The 20,514-nt window shown below is 39.7% G+C and overlaps 1 protein-coding gene across 2 annotated transcripts in view; it reads right to left on the bottom strand.

Moving 5' to 3' along the window:
• Positions 1 to 18,435, bottom strand: part of IFNGR2 (interferon gamma receptor 2) — a 77,629-nt gene extending 59,194 nt beyond the window's left edge. Inside the window, exons 1-2 of one of the 2 annotated variants that reach the window (XM_069202459.1) lie at positions 18,273 to 18,435; positions 12,198 to 12,360 (exon numbers count right to left, since the gene is read on the bottom strand). In XM_069202459.1, the coding sequence (XP_069058560.1) occupies positions 12,198 to 12,360; positions 18,273 to 18,330 (221 nt within the window). In that variant the 5' untranslated portion in view covers positions 18,331 to 18,435. The remainder of the gene's footprint in view (positions 1 to 12,197; positions 12,361 to 18,272) is intronic. The other variant, XM_069202460.1, reaches the window with a different exon arrangement.
• Between the last annotated feature and the right edge of the window lie 2,079 nt (positions 18,436 to 20,514).

Here is a 20,514-nt window from a genome sequence, read left to right as displayed (position 1 = left end):
CTAGACACTGCTATGCAAATAAGTGGAAAAGATTTGTTTATTACTGCCATAATAATCAAATTCAACCTTTACACGCATCTGCAAAAGAAATAGTAGGATACTTACTACATTTGCAAAAATCTAACCTAGCTTTCTCTTCCATTAAAATACATCTTACGGCAATTTCTGCTTACCTACAAATTACGCACTCAATTTCATTGTTTAGGATACCAGTCATAAAGGCGTTTATGGAAGGCCTAAAGAGAATTATACCACCAAGAACACCACCAGTTCCTTCATGGAACCTCAACATTGTCCTAACACGACTCATGGGACCACCTTTTGAGCCCATGCACTCTTGTGAAATGCAATACTTAATGTGGAAAGTTGCTTTTTTAATTGCCATCACATCTCTAAGAAGAGTGAGTGAGATTCAAGCATTTACCATTCAAGAACCATTTATTCAAATACACAAAAATAGAGTTGTTCTACGGACCAATCCTAAATTTTTACCAAAAGTAATTTCACCGTTCCACCTAAATCAAACGGTAGAATTACCAGTGTTCTTTCCACAACCAGATTCTGTAGCCGAAAGAGCACTACATACATTGGACATCAAAAGAGCACTAATGTACTACATTGACAGAACAAAACTAATTCGAAAGACAAAACAATTATTTGTCGCCTTTCAAAAACCTCATACAGGAAATCCAATTTCAAAACAAGGCATTGCTAGATGGATAGTTAGGTGCATTCAAACCTGCTATCTTAAAGCTAAAAGAGAACTGCCTATTACACCAAAGGCACACTCAACCAGAAAGAAAGGTGCTACCATGGCCTTTCTAGGAAATATTCCAATGAACGAAATATGTAAGGCAGCAACATGGTCTACGCCTCATACATTTACCAAGCACTACTGTGTAGATGTGTTAACTGCACAACAAGCAACAGTAGGTCAAGCTGTACTAAGAACATTATTTCAAACTACTTCAACTCCTACAGGCTGAACCACCGCTTTTGGGGAGATAACTGCTTACTAGTCTATGCACAGCATGTGTATCTGCAGCTACACATGCCATCGAACGGAAAATGTCACTTACCCAGTGTACATCTGTTCGTGGCATTAGTCGCTGCAGATTCGCATGCGCCCACCCGCCTCCCCGGGAGCCTGTAGCCGTTTAGAAGTAGATCTTAAACATTTGTACATTTGTAAATATATTACTTAAAACTTTATTATGTACATACGCATTCACTCCATTGCATGGGCACTATTACTAGCATACACAACTCCTACCTCACCCTCTGCGGGCAAAACAATCTAAGATGGAGTCGACGCCCATGCGCAATGGACTCGAAATGGGAGGAGTCCCTCGGTCTCGTGACTCGAAAAGACTTCTTCGAAGAAAAACAACTTGTAACACTCCGAGCCCAACACCAGATGGCGGACTGTGCACAGCATGTGAATCTGCAGAGACTAATGCCACGAACAGATGTACACTGGGTAAGTGACATTTTCCATACTTCTCCTCCACTACAAGGGACCTTTCACAGTTACTTCTAATAGGCTAGATTCTACGATTTAAATGATGGAGGATGAGTTCAAATTCCTACGCAAGTTCTTGAAAGAAATTTATAAAACTAGTCTTCCAGAGAACGCATCCAACATTTATAAGCAGAATACCATGCCAGATGTGTTTCTTATTCGTTACCCATCTATGCCATCCAATCCATTGGATTGCCTTGCACCAGCAGTCCAGTACCACCTTAGTTACCTGGGGTAAAATAGCTGGTACAGGTCCACCATAAAGGATGTTCAACACCAACATTTTGCTAAGTTCTGGCAGTTCAACCCATATTGCTGAGTCATCCATACTCCTGTAAAGCCAGTCATTTTAAGATGTCAGCTGCGCTGCCCAATAATATAACAATGTCTGCCATCCCAAGGCTTTCTTCATACTATTAGCGAACACACTTGTCAAAAGCTGCTCTGGGTACCTTGTGTGCCCACAGGAAGGCATAAATGTATTCTCTGGGGAATAATCTAAAGCTAATTCGGAAGGACATACACCAGTCTAGTTGGTGAGACCATTTTCAACAGTGCTACTCTGCCATCAGTTGAAAATTGGTAAAACGTTTCATTGCAGTAGTTCAGTGCAGACTTTACGGAGCAATGTGTCCAAGCTGAGATCTCATGCCAGTTGTGGGTCTCCCATCACCTGCATTCCCAGCTATTTGAAACTGTCCTGGGCAACTAGAAGATGGGACTGCCAGTTGTATGCATTGCTCCCTCATCTCAGTGGGTATATCACTGACTTGTCCCATTTGACCACTGGGCTGGACATTACGCTGAACCTATGTAATATTTCCATCAAGGGTATTGGACAAACAGTAGATGGTTGTCTGCGGGGAGGGAGCCGAGCCCCCTCACCAATCCAGACTCTACTCTGATCGGTCCTTCTAAACTCACTGCTAGCGGTTCAATAAATGTGCATAAAAAAGGGAAGAGATGACATCTCTGGTATGTGCCCCTTGCAAGGTGGAGTGGAACCCATGCTGTTGGCTTAGTTTATAGAAGCATAACATGGTTTGTAAATTTGCCCCCTAATGTGCACCGCTCTAATACCTGGAACAAGTAGGGCCAGTTTAGGGTATCAAAAGCTTTCTCAAGGTTGACAAGAACAATGACCACCAACCATGAAAGCAAGTGTGCTCGTTCCATGAATATTTCTGGGAAATAGTAACATGCATCAACATATTTTATTAAATGAAGCTTCAAAGAAACGGTACCTAAAATGTCACAGTAATTTAGCAAAACATTGGTTTCCTAGTTGCATTTTTTGTGAATATTTTATTTTGCAAGCAAAGAATCGTGAATCTTGCTTTCAAGCTTCTGCAAATATCTACATCTAATCAGAGAGCCGACTGGGAGCATTATACATAGCCTCATATTGTCAGACTTTGCAAGTCCACCAAGTTATAAATTTATAAAGTTATAAATTACGCCCTGTGTGTGTAAAGTGAGCCCCAAGTGAAACACCATAACCAAAGAACAATGTGACAAACAGTGAATATAATACAGTTTATTGGTTACGCAAACAACCATAATATGTATAATTAGGAATGGAACCTACTGTATCCAGGAGGACAGATTTTAAAGTGAGACAAGTCTAGGCAACATGAATTATGTGTAACCCCAATGCGCTTATAAAGGAAAAATGTTATTCATGGGGAAGAGCATGAATAAGTGAGATAAACTGTATGAATATGTAGGTTACTCCTGAATCACATAATGACTAATAAGTCTATAAAAAAATCTTACCCAGGAGGATATGTAAAATGCTTTCCGATATGGAATAACAGCTGATGTGTGCATCAACAAGGAACCAACAGGGCAAGACCTGAACTGCCAAATAAATGGCATAACATTCACAGCTGCCGTCTTTGGAACCCAAGGAACAGGGAGAGAGTCTAGGTGTTGTCTCTCCCCGTGCCTTCTAAAAATAAAATGCTGAGACATGCCGATTTGAAAAATGTAAGTAAAACAATGGCGGAAGCCAACAAAATGCTGCCATTTATTGGTGTCTGTGCGATTTCAAAGGGGATCTTGACAGAAAAAAAACTAAGCATGTTTGTCACCACTCCTTAAGGCACCTACTTTTAAGATGCCCATCTCAAGAATGTAGTAGTTTTCCTACTTCAATTTCTGACTGACAATCTGTTACTTTGTATATGATGGGTCTCGTTATCTCAAGATGGTACATCAATGAGCTTGTCCGCAGCCTAATGCAATGTAAAGAAGTTTGACTAAACTTGAATATTACATTTAAAAAAATAAACAATAACACTGTTGACTGCCATTGTATAAAAGGATTGAAGATGATATCTTTATACTATAGATCAATCGAAAAGAATCAGAGAACAACATTATCACACTACAATCAGTTCATCCCAGGATTGAGTTTACAGTCAACATATACGAAACAGCTATTCCTTGCCATTACGACATCCATTAATCAAAATACACTCAGTGGCACTGTACCCTAAACCAACTGATGGTAATAATGTGCTGCACTACAAATGTTTCCGTCCCCCATCACTCAAAAACAACATGTAAGTCAGCCAATATAAGAGAGCTAAGGAAAATTCAGCAAATCAGATGACTGCTTGAGAAGTACTTGCATCAAAAATTCCCCCTGGAAAGTTCTAAAATTAAGAAGGTTATTTTAAAATATGCATCATTCTGCAAATAGATGTAGGTTTCAAAAACCTGTTTAGTGAGCTACCATTGCTAGTGCACCTAAGACAAAAATATAAAGCAAATTATATTCATGAACAAGACACGGTTGACTAGTAAACGTACAGCTCAAAAAGATCCCATTATGCCTGGAACTCAACCATATGCAAATAATAGGGCTGTCTTGGAGGTCCTGAAACATCCTTACTCTAGGCAAAAATTCAAGGTCAACATTTGCACATTTGATACAAGCATTTGCAATTACCTTCTGAAATGCTTCTATGGAAAAATATATATCAGCAAAAAAAGAAAGGAAAAATCTAGATCTGCAAAAATGAAAGGAAAATCAAGATAAAACTGTGCGAGCATAAAAGTTATATCAGGAATAACTTGGAGAAGTCATCAGTTGCTAAACACTATAATAAAAATGCCCACAAGGTTTGTTATCTGGGATTTTAGGTGGTAGAAACAACCGAGAAACGAGTGGACAGAAATACCAACACTACAAAGGGATCTTCAGGATCAAGGAACTGTCTAGCCAACAGCCCAGGGGTTCAGTAGAATTGAAATGCCATGTGTTTTTCTTATTATTTTCCTTATTTAATTTTTTGTTTGCATATGTAACTATTTCAGAATACTTTTGGTCTAGTATTTTCCTGTACTCTTTTCAGCTTAATATTCCTCCAATCACTCATGTGCCCTTTTTTGGGGTTTTCTGGTCCTAACTTTATTTTTGTTGTTCCCTAGAAGGATCCTTATACTTATTTTTTTCCTATCTCCTCCTAAGATGCTGTCTACTTTCTTAAGGTCCTCCTACAATATGGCAGCCACATCTACTGGCCACAGGTCCTGTTCACATTCTTCCTTTTCCACAGAACTCATTCCAGACCACTGCATTTGATTAACGCATTGACGGTGCCTTTTCAGGAAGGCTGAGGTATTGCTGTTTCAGTGCTTTCATTTTTCTTGACACCATTACTTTTGCTGGTTCTTTTCCCGCATGACTGGACTTGACATTTGCCTGCCCTTTCTCTCCCCCACCCCACACTCTGCTTCTCCTTTCAAGATCATGATTACACTTTTAATATGCAGACTTTTAAATTTGAGCTCAACCTGGGTTAATATGATCTAACAGACAAGGTTTGTGTTTTCTCCAGACATCCTTGGAATGTTGTTAGGAACCCTTGTTTTACAGCCACAGGTCAGCTGTTTTCCTGGTCTTTCGCACCTCAGACGTTTAACCATCTCTTGCTAAATACCCACCTCAGATTATTGCCCTTTCTCCTGCAGCCTCTTATTTTTCTCTGCATCGATGTGCGACATACCTAGTATTTTCGAAATGTTCTTACACTTTGCGTAAGTTTATATACAGATTGTTTTTTTGACAAACTAATTGAATTTTAGGGGTTCCCTTTTAACCTACTTATTAGTGATCATTAAATTGTACTTGTTGTGTCATCTGCTTTTCTGAATTCTTTCTCTGTGCCAGAGCTTTATAGTTTTTTTTTTTCCTGTGCTTCTTTTCTAGGGATATGTTGTTCCATTTGGTTACTTTTTGAACCTGATGAAGGGTATTCCTCAAAATGCACTGGGGCCTTGGATAAGAATGTCTGGATGAAATATCACAAGAGATTACATCATTACAAGAATTAAACAATTGTTTAATGTTATCAAATATATCCAAAAAAGTGGAACATATTTCAAATGGCCCACCAAAGGCTATGCAAATGGATACACTTCTTATGATTAGTGTGTGCTTAGGTTGACATACATTTAAAGCCATCATAAGAGTGAGAAACAAGAATGTCTGGTTAATAAAAAGAAACCCCACAAAAAAAGAAGATACAAAGAGGGATATATTGCATCTTGAATCAATGCATAGCAAATTGCTGACAGTATGCATCATGAACAAAAGGAAACAAACTGTGAACCAGTGTCAGACCAGTGGACATAGAAATGGTTAAAGCAGGAAAAATAATCAGGACGTGTACAAATATAATAAGACTTGTTTAATCATAATCTTGCAATGGTAAAAGGGTGACTTGTATAGAGGCAAAAGTAATTTGTCTGATCTTGATCACCTTACACCATAAAACAGATAATTTTAAAAATGAGAGAGGTTATCAAATTTCTGTTGTAAAAGAACTTCATCATATGGAATTATCTGTTTTTTTCTGTCCAAAGCTTGATATGTATAAAATATGTAGAAGTCTAGTTGACGGAGCAGACGAAATAAATGTATATTTAGAATTTTGAGGAAAAAAAACTAATCAAGTTAAAATCTCATTCACAATCTTTAGCTAGCATTCATCGGGAAAATGCATGGCTAAAATGTTAATTCTTCTGAAAATTAGATTTATATGCAATGCCTAATAATGGATTTATCAGCAAAATATGTCAATGCAGTAAATCAAGGGGAAACTACATGTAGATAGAAAACCCTACTTAGCTAGAATATCATATGCCATGTTACTAGAGGGACAAACTGAAAGTGCATGGAATTGGCCAGAATTCTTCAGATATTATGAAGCAGTGAATGGGCATAAAAATTAGAAACATTTAAAAAAAGTTTTGATGTTTAATAATACACATACATGAGCTGTAGAATCCGCAACTGGTAGTAATATCTATTAATAAAAATACACTGTGATATTGTGGACATGACTTATCCCCCAGCAGATATTTCAAATGGTAGACATTCTGATTACTTCCCAGAATAACAATCAAAATGTTGACAGGCACGGAGCACAACATTTAAGTATACTGAACCACTATTTGTTTCAGCCCAATCTGAGTATCCGTCGTCTTGGTCCACTTATTTTGGTTCACCTAGCTGTGTAAGTCCTGCCGCTTATCACAATCAGATCTGAGTGTGTTCATTTTTTTCAGTTCTATCAATAGAGATTTTTCCTACCTCTCATTGAGTCATATAGCTCAAGGCCTTTCTGTTTTATCTACGACTTTTTGATTTAATATTAATAAGCGAGTATGGCAAGAGATAGTAATCATCAACTACACATCTTTCTTTTTACCTGGTGCAGATTCTAGGATGCATGCTTTTGCATTCATTAAATCATTCCATACCATAAATCCAAAGATAAAATCTGCAATATACATTCATGTTTAGGCTACCTCCTTCCAGCACTACCAAATCATATGTCTTAAATTCACTGTTATTTGTCTCAATATGGGGCATCTCAGCAGTCATGGCCAAACGTATGTCTCCTGGAAGAAATCAGTCAGCTCTTAGGTAGAAACCTTTGTTGCGGGAGTATGATTCATGCATTTGTTGACACTAGTTGTAGTTAGATACGCTCAACCACTATAGTCCGTTTATAACTTTCAGTATACAGCATTAGATAGCAGGAAACCGCATCAGGGTGACTAAGATAGGAAGAGAATGTTGTGCTCTTTTGGAATAAAGGAAGATCTGTAGCTAAAGAAAGGTGGGTTTAAATGATCTGCCACTGACAATGAAAACTATGAAAAAGCCTCTAAACAGAACCAGCCCTGGGTCTCTGACAGGAATAAGCTGCATGGCTATCCGTGGAGGAGGGTATAGAGTAGTGAAGCTTTAATCAAAAGCTAAGAGGAAGAGGTGTGACTTCAAACCTTAATGGTACTTCATGTAATCTTTCTTAAGTCTTAGATGACTAACAGACTATTTAACAGAGTAGAACCTTTAAAAAGCTCTGTTGACAAATAATTTATAACTGCAGTTGCCTGGAGGCAAGATTATGATTGGCGAATTCCTAGAAGGTAGACATGGATGAAAGACTCATGCAAGATGGAAGATTAACATGTGCAGTACCTTGTGGGATAAAAGCACATTGTCTTGAACTGGAATCTTTCTTTGACAAACAACATATAAAATGTTTGATGAGTGATCTCCATGTTCAAGTGTAGTGATCAATGTTTTCTGTAGGAACACTGTGTATCGTATATCACTGTGAACCAGCGTGTGTGTGTGTGTGTGTGTGTGTGTGTGAGAATCATTGCTGCGACAAGGGGCGATGGTGGAGATTAAGCTGGAAAATACAGGTGCATTTAACTATAGAGTGCATCACCATGTACGTTATGAATAGCCCATGATTAGGCCTGTGGGTTTCTTGAATTGCGTGGGTCAAGTATTTTCAAATCCTTGAATAGCTGTTGTGTTTTGCACAATACTTTATGTCCAGTCTTTAATTTTCATGTTAAACATTTGCCTTGTTAACCTGGTAGCTATCGTTCTCCTTCAAATTGTATAAGATATTGCTTTTGTCTACCTTTTATTATACCTTAGCCACAATTTGATAAGGGGCTCTCTTTCAGCAGATATGTCCGTGTTTTTCTTTTTATGAGTGGTTTCAACAGAGAGACCGTTTATCTTTGTGGAGGTATGGAGGTGAGGGGGGCAGTGGTTTTGCTAGCCAGTGGTATACTGGAGCTCTGCTGCAAGGCAAGCATTTATTTATTCATTTCATTAATTCAGTTTTGATTTTTTGTTTCAAGTGAACCAGGCCAATTCAAACAAAAAAGCACTCTCAACACAATAGTCTAAATAAATGAAATAATACTATTGTTAGTTGTTAACCTGTGGACAAACCATTAAAAGAGATTGAGTGCTAGGCAAGGCAAGTAAAGACAGTTATCTAAATAGTAGCAAAACAAGGTGTTATTATAGCAGTGACACATTTTGCATGATGAGCCCTGTATTGAAGCATGTCAACACAATAGTATAAACAAAGAACAGAATCATTTGTTATGAGGGCAACACATTATGCACACGTGATGCATAATTAAAAGGTGACTCGAAGACACAGGATTAAGTAGAGGTTTATGGGCAAAACTTTGATGACTAAACCTATATGGTCACAACATCATAATACACAAAGAAGCATAAAACGTGTACAAAATGACAGCATAGGAACTTTGTCATGGAAATTTGCTCGTAGAGTCAGACCCTTGTATGTATCTACATAATAGAAATGATGACGGTCGGTCTGCACACAAAGGCATAGTCAGAGCCTGGATCTTTCTCAAAATTCTGCAGAATACATCGATAGGAATTCCAAGAGGCACAATGTTGAGATGGTAATGATCCCTGCATTGAAGTGGAGGGGCTCTCAAAGTATGTACTTATAGGCAAAGGACTACTCTCCCTGTCATTGGCATAGCACGGTAAGCTGTGGGGGCAGTATACATTTTTTTTTTTGAGAAGGAGGTGTGTCTGAGTAATAAGGAGCGTGGGATCCATTTTGGATCGGGGTGAAGCGCCAATAAGGATCATCGCACCTATGGACATTACCTTGTGTAACAAATTGGCTCATGTGTTAATTAGTACTATAATTCAACACTGCGACGATTAACATTTTAGACACTAATAAAACGCAAAGAGTGATCCTAGTTCATGCGTTTATATTATTTTAGGTCTGATACTGAAAACCATGTCATCCGGAGTAGACAAATTAGTACTTCATAAGACTTTGAAATCTGTACAGGAAAGTGCAATAATGATAACATTTTCAAATGCCGCAGCACCTCAAAAATAGCTCCTGCACAGTCCAAGAAACACTGGAGAAAGGTATAAATATGACTTCCTTCGAATAGTTTATGTTGCTATTTTTTTTCGATATTTAAGGAGCTGAAAAGAGCAATCTCAAAAGGGCAGTGAGGCTGCAAGATTAACACCACCAGGAAAATACTAATCCGGGTTTATAGCACATGCAAGGCCTACATAAGTGGACGTATACAGGGAAACTAGCACCAGCTAATTCTTCTCCTTTTCATGCTCAGTACTCTCCTCTGTAGCTACACCGCTGTACTCAGAGACTGGCCCATTCATGGAAGAGAAAAGAACTGATTTCTCAGTAAGATGATTATTTCGCCAAAGATTTCCCATAAACCCACTTCCTATCCGCTGGCCAGTCTATTTTTCTTCCACCAAGGGAAACCTATACAGTTCTTACAAATGATATTATAGGTGCAGATAGCTGTAGGTAGACGTGGCCATTCAAGCGAGTGGAGCACCAAGCCATTGAGTATGTTTTCATATTTTTTATGTATTTTGCTGCGGTCTTTTTGTGCTAAATCGTGTTTACCTAGATTACCTTTTTATTGATGCCCTGTCTCCGAAAGGAAGCCTTTTTGATTAGTCCACTCCTATAAAGTGAAAAGCTAGGTAACATTAAATGCCCTGGATAAGCTACAATGCAGACCATGTAACCTGGCTCTGAGTCGGAGTTTCGGTTTGACGAAACTTCCAGTCTCTCTCACGTTTTAAGTGTATGGCAGGGCAAGGGAAATCTTCACAATTTCACTTCAGGGAACTCTGAAATGGCATACTCTTGTGGGTACAATGTAGTAGGTCCAGAAAACTTGGCAGCTTAAAAACAGAAGAGGAACCCTCTAAAAACTCTTAAAGGAAAATACACATTTTTTCCTGCAAATCTCATATTTCTCCCAAATGGGTACCCCCCTAACTAAAATGTAAATTATAGAACAATAGTAGGACAACTAAAGAAATGCTACTTTGTGGTGGGGTTATTCTTCCTATCTAGGTGTGCATGGTTTTGTTACTCCATAAGGATTCTAACAAACTGACATGATCCTTGGTCTCCCAATTCTGCCACTCAACACAGGTGGAAGCTAAGGTGTCATCAGCGACTAGACAAGCGGAATGTTCTTCTTCCAAACTGGGATAGATATGATTGAGCAATGCTTGAGGAATGCAGCGACTCAACAGAATATACTTAAATGATTTTTGATGAGACACTTCCAACAAGTGTCCTATCCATAAAGTATATTTTTCCCCAATCGCTACTGAACCTGTTCCAGAGATGGATTTGGGATCGGATGTTTAAGGGGTAGTATCGGTCATTGCTGGCTCTGGATGCCTCTGTAGATGCTCTACAAGCATTCGGCCACAGAGGGTCTTTAATTCGAAACAGGTTGTAGTCCCATGGCTGTATCTTCACACAAGGGTCTACTGCCACTTAGTTAAACCATACCTTCTTTATTCCATGCTAGGTCCTTAATTACAGCTGAAGCATCATTGCTCTTACAGGGCTCCAACCTCTTGCTACACTATTAACTTGCAGGCTAGCCCCAGCACACTGACATTCACACTGCATTTTCACTACAACATCCAAACTCAACGTTTAACAGCATTCAACTTCAACCTATAACAACATAGACACATCAAGACAGAACCCTAAGCAAATGAAAAGTGAAATCAGTAAACCACTGATCTAAATTTCTTAACGTTTCAAGACTCATTTTAATGGGGTGTCAGTGTTTGTTGATGTAGGGAACGTAGTTCCCCTTTATCCAAAGGAGATTATGTAGATTTTTACTAGAGTTTCCAAACACACTTCGTTACACGGAAGATCTCAACGTTGGGGCATCTTATTAATCACCCAACATCAGAAACTAAGTCATTTGCAGACCTGGGCTTGGTGATAACCAAAACAAATGTTGCCCAAAGTTGAAGCCCCGAGTGCTGCCAAATAAAAGGCATGTTCAATCGGTAAGAATCTTTGAGATCCAATTTATGAAGAATCCTGCGACCCACAAAAACATGATCCTGTGGGCTTTGGATAAAACAATATGATGTTCTTGGTCGGGGTCCCTCCCAGAACTGATGAATCTGTGTGACTGACATAACTGAGTATTTCATTTCCACAACAACACTGAAATTCTTAATGTGTACTTGATGATAACCTGCCATACTGTTTTGTTTCAGCTATTTACCAATCAAAAATCATAATAGTATGCACACCCACAATACAGAAACAATTTAACAAATATGAGTCTTCCATGTTATTGGGAACTAAAGAGAAAAAAAACGCAGCCCTGGAGTTAAATGAACCTTCCTGTAAATGGAACATGCAATCCGAAACTAACTGAAATATATTACCACTTCAGGCATTCAGAACGTGCATCATTTCACTCCATTTTTCAATGTACTGCAGCAACGGCGTAAATCAAAACGTCAACTTACATTGTGTTGTACTGGACAACGTACTTGATTGGCGAGTTGTACTCTACGCTGTACGTGACTGTAGAGTTCTCCAATGGAAGAACTGGATCCCAGGTCAGCATCTGCCTTAAATTGTAGGACTTAATTGTGACATTTGAAGGTGCCGGCAGCTTTGGAAGAGACTCTAAAAATGAAAACAAGAGAATCACTGAACTTGACACAGCATGATACAAAGCGGACACTGCCTGAGGCGTTGTTGGTCTTACTCTTATTCATGCCATGAAAGTGGTGTTTATGCATCTAACGGACAACTGTCTCCGCACACAAACCCAAAAACACCCCATACCAAACACAACCAACCGAAGAGCTGTCTCCATACACAAATCCAAAAACACCCCAAACCAAACACAACCAACCGAAGAGTAATCAGTGGCCTGTCCAGAATTCCAGGGCAGGGTGCAGCACGAGGAGAGATGTGTCTTCTTCTGAAACCAGCTGGGAAAACGTTTTGTTGCCCCTATCGCATTAACTCTCTCCAGATAAATAAGTCAGGCTTGAATACGTTTATTTGATATATTTTTCAATTTGTATTTTTGAACTAGCGAAATCTGGCACATAGTTGAAGAGAATTTGATAGTCATACAAACCCAGGCTGGAGGGTAGAGTAGGAGCTGGGTGCCTTGTGGCAAGAGGTGGTGCTCAGTGGCTTTCTTGGGAGAGCAGAGGGACAGGTTTCCTTTCAGATCCAGCCTATGGGTGAACGAGGCGAGTGAAGGCATGAAGCCTGAATGCCGCACTTCATCTCCTGGTTTACAGATTATAGGGAACAGGTGGGAGTATAACTCAAGATACTACTGTTGAGATACATGGACCAGAAGTCATGCTGTAATGATGAGGAATGAAAAGAGAACCTTGCTCAATTACAAAGACAAGCTCCAAGCTGGCGGCAAGAGGAGTTGTGTCATTCTAGGGGTGAGGCTCATGGTGTTTTTGGTGGAAGGGGTAAAGGAGTGTGTGAGGGGGGGAGAAAGCCACTGCAACAGTCAATTATACTCAAAACGGCTATAAACACAAGGTTGCAGAGTTTATCAAAATATTGTGTATTCACTGAAACACTGTCTTGCGTTGCAGACTCCAGTCAGAGTGACCTGCATTTTGTCACTTCGGTCGCACGATCTGATGGACTGTTTAGTTTAGCATTTTTGTAACAAGAATATATTTAGTTCAAATTGATTTTGCTTCAATGCTTGTGTGCCACTAGTGTCTTTCAGCCCTTGTCACACCACAGACTTGAATGAAAAATCATCTACCTGCTCCGATTGTTCCTTTTTTATCAATATGACAATTAGGTCATTTTGGCCCAGGGATTTATAGGGGGTTGTGACAGAGCAGCTCATAAAACAATAATGTAAGAAAATGACAATGAGCACATCTCACAATTGCCCTTTATAGAGTACTTCCCTGAACATTTGTTGTCCTAAAGAAGGACAAAGTGAAAAAACCGTAAAAGGCATTACCCCCTGGTCCCCTTCATTACATATGGAGAGATCTCTCTCTCCATGACAGAAAAAAAAAAAAAAAAGGCTTCCTGTCTATCTGTAGATGGATCAAGCAGGTGATTGAGATGACGTATTCTTTGGCGGGCATTCCTCCTCGGGCCGGATTATAGGGGCACTCAACCAGGGGCATGGCAGCTTCTTGGGCGGAATTGAAGGGGGTGTCCATTGCTGCAATCTGTAGGGCAGCTACATGGGCTGTTTCCAATTCTTTTGTCAATCATTATCATCTCTAGAATGTGCTGGGGGAAGAGTTGCATTTTGGGTTGGGGGTGCTGTGTGCAATTTGCTTCAAATTTTTGCATGGATTCAGTTCTTCAGTAAATCACTTTTGGGCATTGATTTTGTTCTGGTGTGCCTATGTGTGGTTTCTTTTTTCTTAGGCCGCTCTGGTTTTGGCTTGGTTACTGTCAATATGTAATGAAGGGGGCGAGGACTGGAATGGAAGAGAAGAGCGGCCAAATAACCTCTTCAAAAACACACTTGTACTGTTGCTTTACAAATTTTAAAAGCATGGCATTAACTGCCCTAGTTTACAAATCTACATTGCACTGAGAATCGTTCCTTCATAAAAACTAGCACTGGCAAAGTCAATATGTTTCGACTATGCAAGATCTATTGGCTTTGTCGTTTGATTTTTTTACATGTTGCCCAACAGCATACCAGCAAAAGCAAAAAGTAATTTTTTTTAAACGAGTCAATCTTAGGTGTTTAGGATTTGTCTACATGTACCCACGGTAGAGATTTGCACTTTAGAGATTACTTGCAATCCTGTATCTTGCTTCTTTTAACACTGATGTTTATTTATTGAACAAGAAGTAGAGTTAAACTGAGTGTCATAAGCAATTAGGCATGACCTTACTTGTGCCCTAGCTGTAATTTGAACAAGCAGAAGATAAATATGTACCCCCATTTTTATCCACGTTTACAATAGTAAACCTAATATTATATTTTATGTACGTTTTTTCAGTTTATTGTAACGTGATAGTTGCCTTTCTATATGAATGTAGTCTTGGAAATAAAATTATTTTTAAAAGTTTTAAAATCCATAAAAACAATGGGCTCCTCAATTCTTTTTTCAGTCATTGTACATACTTTCTCCGTAATTTCAGCGTCCTGTAAAATGAAATTCACAACAGCAAAGTTTACTGTTGGGGATTTTAATTATTGATCATTCTACCTATTCTGTGGATGTGCAGCCCAATTTAATGGGTGTTACTCAAGGACCCACATATGAAAAGGTGACCTTATCAAGGCACGCTTTGAACAATGCACATATAAGTGTTCATAATCAAATTTTTTTCCAATTCTTTCTTCAGTGCTGTCCCCAACAATTTTAGGTGTTAACCATTACTTTATATCACAGTCGGATATAATGTAAGTTATTTCTGAAATCTATAGCACTATATAGAATGGCGTTGGAGGGCAGTTTGACGTATGCGAAAGTGAACTAAAACCTGATCAGGCTTTTTGACTGAATTTTCACCCACTTGACAAGTCAGGCCAGTGGCCAAGGATGTCAATCAACAGCTCTCGCTGTTCTGTGAATTCCTACCAAGACACCAAACAGAATACAAGATGGAGGTAACTTTACCCTTGTCAAGACACACACGGACTACTCAAATATCATCTAAACCGCTCTTCCTAAGAAGCTCAAAGTCTTTAGAGGATACACACAAAGGCAGTGAGACTGTTTATACGCCTGCAAGGGTGACTACATCAAACCTACCTTCAAAAAAAACACTGGCTTCCCGTAGATGGAAGGAACGTTTTCTACCTGTCACTGGTCTAAAATACCTGCAGAAACTGGCACAACACTATGCTCCAACAAGAAACCTTTAGTCAGCATCTGACAATCTGATAAACCAACAATCTTACAGGAGACTGATACAAGAAGAAGGCTCCATGGGACAGCAAACAACAGCTTGTTCAACGCCCTAAACCCACGCCTGAGACCCGAACCTAGCCACAATCTGTTCATAAGTGTGGTCAAATCCGGATGATTTAGAGGGTAGTGGTAGGCAATTCTTGGTGTGCGAACAATTCTAGATCTGCAGTGTTTAAACTCCCGTTTTCATACTGCAGCTCAATTTGACGTGTACACTCCGCAATAATGAAAAGTGACTCATGTGCTGATAATGTACCAAGGTCACTGTGAGTCACCCAAGAGCTTAGAGACAATCGAGAAGACGTCAGCTGGTGCCAAGGAGTGAGGCTTTCACTCAAATAAGTTGCATGCAAAAGACAATAGGGAGGATTTGGGAACAACAACCCTTTCCAGATAGATTACTGTCAATTTAACTATTTCGGCTAATTCAAACGCATTGTTTGTGAGCAATTTCTTTAAAAAGAAATAAGTGTTGAGAAGTTAACTGAGAGCAAGAGTAATTTGGCCTGAAAACGCACGCATTGACCTACCTGCCTCCAGACAGCTGTCGCTGAGATGATACTAAGAATGCTAGCTTAATTGTTCAATTCAAGAATTGGAATTTTTTTGGGGAAAGTCTAAAATTCCCCAATATTCTACAGTAGCCCTTAAATGTTATAAGATAGGGCCTCACCGCGATCCTCAGGGCTGTCACACTAAAAGTGTATGTGTTCGTAAAAAGCTAGAAATGCCCTGAACACGAGAGGGAACTGTCGTCCATGTGACAGAAGGAAGGAGTGCGTGGAAGGCTGGCTGGTCAGCCAAAAATAGTGATGCGACTTCTTAACACAACATAGTCGTACTTATTTGCCCTCTTTGTATATGACAACTCCTCAGTTTATGCAGGAAAAACGCTGTAGAGTCACACCTCTGGATTAGACGAATGCAGAACAAATTCGTATTTATAACCGCAAACTGAAAAGTGAACAGACTCAAAAAGGGCACGCAGTCTGATTACACATTACCCGGTGTAAGTAACGTAATCACACGCCATTCGAGCTCCACGACACAAAACAAACACTTGTTTTTTAGTACCTAAAGAAAGTAGAAAACCAAACAAGACGACGACAACAATCAGGTATTTCAAAAGTTTTGAGGCTTTTTAAGATATATTTCTCAGTTTAAATCATTACAACTCAGAGTTCAAAATACGTTCATATACGTTGTCATAGTTATTCTTTCAAAGTGAGTGCTGACAACATAATCAACGAGACACATGCGAAATTAAGTATGACTGAGAATCATACACCAGGAACGGTGAGGCGCCGAGGGAGTGGATGTAACTAGTAAGGGTTGGTGGGTTTTACTCAGACAACAACCAAGAAGTACAGCAATGAATATGACACTGATATTTCTTAAAACAAAAGTTGGGTTGGGGGGAGCTGCGCTGAGAAATATTCCCGGAAAAGATTGTCGAGTTTGAAAAAAAATGACTCCCCCGAAACGTGTAGTTTGAAGAAAAACTAAAGGGCAATACGACCAACATACAAGCTGGTGAACGTGTTGTGTTTTAGTGTTAGGCAAAAGAATAACTACATACTCGGTGGTTCGGGAACGAGCGTCTCTACGTTTGTGGTGCTCGGGGTCGGACAGGGAAAGAAAATAGAACCGGGCACTAAAGTAAAGTGAGCGAACAGATACCTAAGAACCTAGATTAGTAAATCGGGGTTGTTTTGAACTTGTAAAGACAGGCTCAATAGGTATTTTGCAAAGTATAAGAGAATGTATGCGTTTTGTGCATCCTGCAGGCAACTTCGGGGGTAATAATAAGAGAGAACTTAACAGTAAAAAACAGCCCAACAGACCTAAAAAAAAAAAAAAAAAAAAACACAGCTCACAGGTTGTTCTGAAGGCCAGTCCGGGCTAAAACAAGAACCAGGATGACAGGATAGACAAGCCCGACCCTGGCTGTGCTTGTTAAAAATACGAACGAAGAGAAACTGTAGCTATGTGTGAAATAAAGTTCATATACATTGGCCTCCTTGAGAAGACGGACAGCGGCTCGTACTTAGGCCTAGTTAGGGACTGGCAATGACAATGAGTAAAACAAAAAGCCCCACAGAGGGGAAAAAGAAAACCAGGCTTCACAGCAGAAACGGAGGTGATTCCCAGGCCGCGGCTCCCTCTTTTATGGATTTTAGAAGGCGGAGCACGGGGTTCAACCAACTTACCAACATGTACTGTCTGACACACGGAGAACCCTGCAGCCGGCGCCCAACCCACCGATTTATCCTTCCCCGGGGAAAAGTTCATAAATCATCACCGTTACCTTGTCCGTCTCACATGATTCTCTAGACCAGTGTTCCCAACCTGTGTTCCGGGGACTCCTGGGGGACCGCAAAGCCTCCTCGGGGGTCCGTCACTGGTCAGAAACGTAAATAATATTAAAAGATTGGGGCCCCAGCTTCCAGTAATGATAAAGTGGTGGTCCACATAAGGCAAAAGGTTGGGAACCACTGCTCTAGACACCTACAGCTAAGCGCATACAGAGTTTATGGATACTACGCATCCCCTTCTGAAGGGGAAGTACAGCTGACGCCGGGAGTTTTCTATGCTGCTATATAACACTGTGATGAGAGTAGCACTGGGCTCGCAATCGCCCCTTTACGGTACCTGCGAATAGAGCGCGGAGCAGGGCGAGCAGGCAGACGACGCGCAGGGTCTTCCCCATGGTAGCATCAGCAGCTGAGCCCGTCCTCCGCCCCCAAGCACATTACATTGTGCCCAACAGTTGAACCGCACCAGACCCGAGGCAACCGGAAGCTCTCTCCCTTCCTCCGCCCCCAGCGCACGTCAGAGACCCAACCGGGAAATCGCCATAGAGCGTCACTAAGCGACCCAGCTCTTTTGTCACCGCCCACAAGGGAAGTAGCTTTTTACAGGCATATGTGGCACGCCTAGCACCGTATCAATGTGCTATCTATACGTCATACTGGCCGATCCCAGACATTGTGCATGAGCATGAGTTGACCACCTTACCTAAAGAAAAATATCGGCAGTTTCTTTAAGTTTAAACATTTGCAAAGACCAGCGCATTATACTTCGTGAAACATTATTGCAAATCGTCTTTTTTCATTTTTAACAAGTCCTTACAATCTTTGGTTATCTTTATTATCAGCCAGAGATCATTACGGCAGCTCCCGAGCACATTTAAAATGTGCACCCCAACCTCATGACATGAAAAACAAACATTTGCAATGCAATGGGTCTTGCGTTCGCTCGAGTTAAAGCTATTAGCGTTATAAACTCCTAACCGACTAATAAAAGGTAAAACAGTTTCACATACGCGCTGATGGCCTCCATGAGCAAAACCGACACACAAAAAGGAACAGAAGTAAAATGTATCAGCAAAAGTGCAATTATCTATGTAATCTGCAAAAGTGCAATTATCCATATTAATGGCAAAAGTGCAAATATCCAATTAACACAGTCGATGTCATGCAATCCCCTCGCCTACTGTTAAAGCAGAAATCTCACCTATATTTTAGTCATAGCAGACAAGATAGCAGATTTCATGCTCTGGATCGGTTAACCAAACCAGATCTGCTTTAAAGAAAACGTCACAGGAAATACCCCATAAACTATCAAATTAAGCATACCATATTTAATGCGAACACCAAAAAAAAACACACTTAAGAAGTTAAAAGGTTTAATTCCCTATATTAACAATGCTAAAGTCACGAAAATAATTCTCAAACTCAAATAATACATGTAAAGAAGCAATAAAGGCAAATTCAGTAGAGAATGAACCTAAGCTTAATCAATGCAATAAGAAACAATACCTCAATGGATAATACACAAAACCATAGCAATAGAATCTGAGCAAAAGAAATTTAATACATTGAAATAACAAAACAAAAGGAATCAATGACCATTCATGTGTATGAGAGTAACACCTTACTAACCACTAATTAGCATTAACATGTTGGACTTCATGTAAAAGAATTTAGTAACATGAATTTGGAAAACATCTAGCTAAGGCGCTATGAAAAATAGCAGCAGTTTTAAAATATTATCAGTTGGTACATGAAAAACAAGCACCTTCTGAATACGCTATGACAGGATAGTGATTACAAAATATGGAAGCATTTTCTCGTCGCACCATTTCCTCGAGGGAAAAACATAAGTTAGAAACATAACTACAAGAAAATATGCGAATACAATGAATTAAGTCTGTTAGGCTATGGAAATGCAGCCAGAAAAAACAGAATACACCAGAAACATTTAATACATATAACATTGCACAGTTACCTCGCATCTGCTTCAGCCTAGTAGAGGCCACAAAATACTCATTTTATTTCAGCCTTTATTTTAACAAAGAACACGCTCTTAAGGAGACAGAATATTTTCATCACAATCTTAACTTAGCATTAGAAAACAAATGCAGGCTTTTTGCTTGATGGTGGCTGTTAGAAATGGAGTCTTTGGTTGCCCCCTGTCCAAGTAAGGACCCTCACTCTAGTCAGGGTAAGTCACACACAGTCCAAATTATCCTGCGCCCACCCTCTGGTAGTTTGGCACTGAGCAGTCAGGCTTAACTTAGAAGGCAATGTGCAAAGTATTTGTGCAATAAATCATGCAATAACACAGTAGAACACCACAAAAATACACCACAAAGTGTTTAGATAAATATATAATATTTATCTGATAAGATGCAGGTCAAAATGATTAAGATGCAATACATATATGTTTAAATATCACTGTAAAAATAATATAAAGTGTCTTTAGTCTCTCAAAAAGCAACAAGTGTCTTTTGCAAGCACAAAGTACCTGGTTTGCGTTCAAATTCTCTGCAAGAGACCGCAGAGGAGGAGATGTGTGGAAAACGGGGAGGTGTGCATCGATTTTTCTGGTG

This window comes from Pleurodeles waltl, chromosome 8 (genome assembly GCF_031143425.1).
Source record: "Pleurodeles waltl isolate 20211129_DDA chromosome 8, aPleWal1.hap1.20221129, whole genome shotgun sequence".
Lineage (NCBI taxonomy): Eukaryota > Metazoa > Chordata > Amphibia > Caudata > Salamandridae > Pleurodeles > Pleurodeles waltl.
The sequence above is the reverse complement of the archived record's forward strand: the minus strand, read 5'-3'. Positions and strand labels throughout refer to the sequence as shown.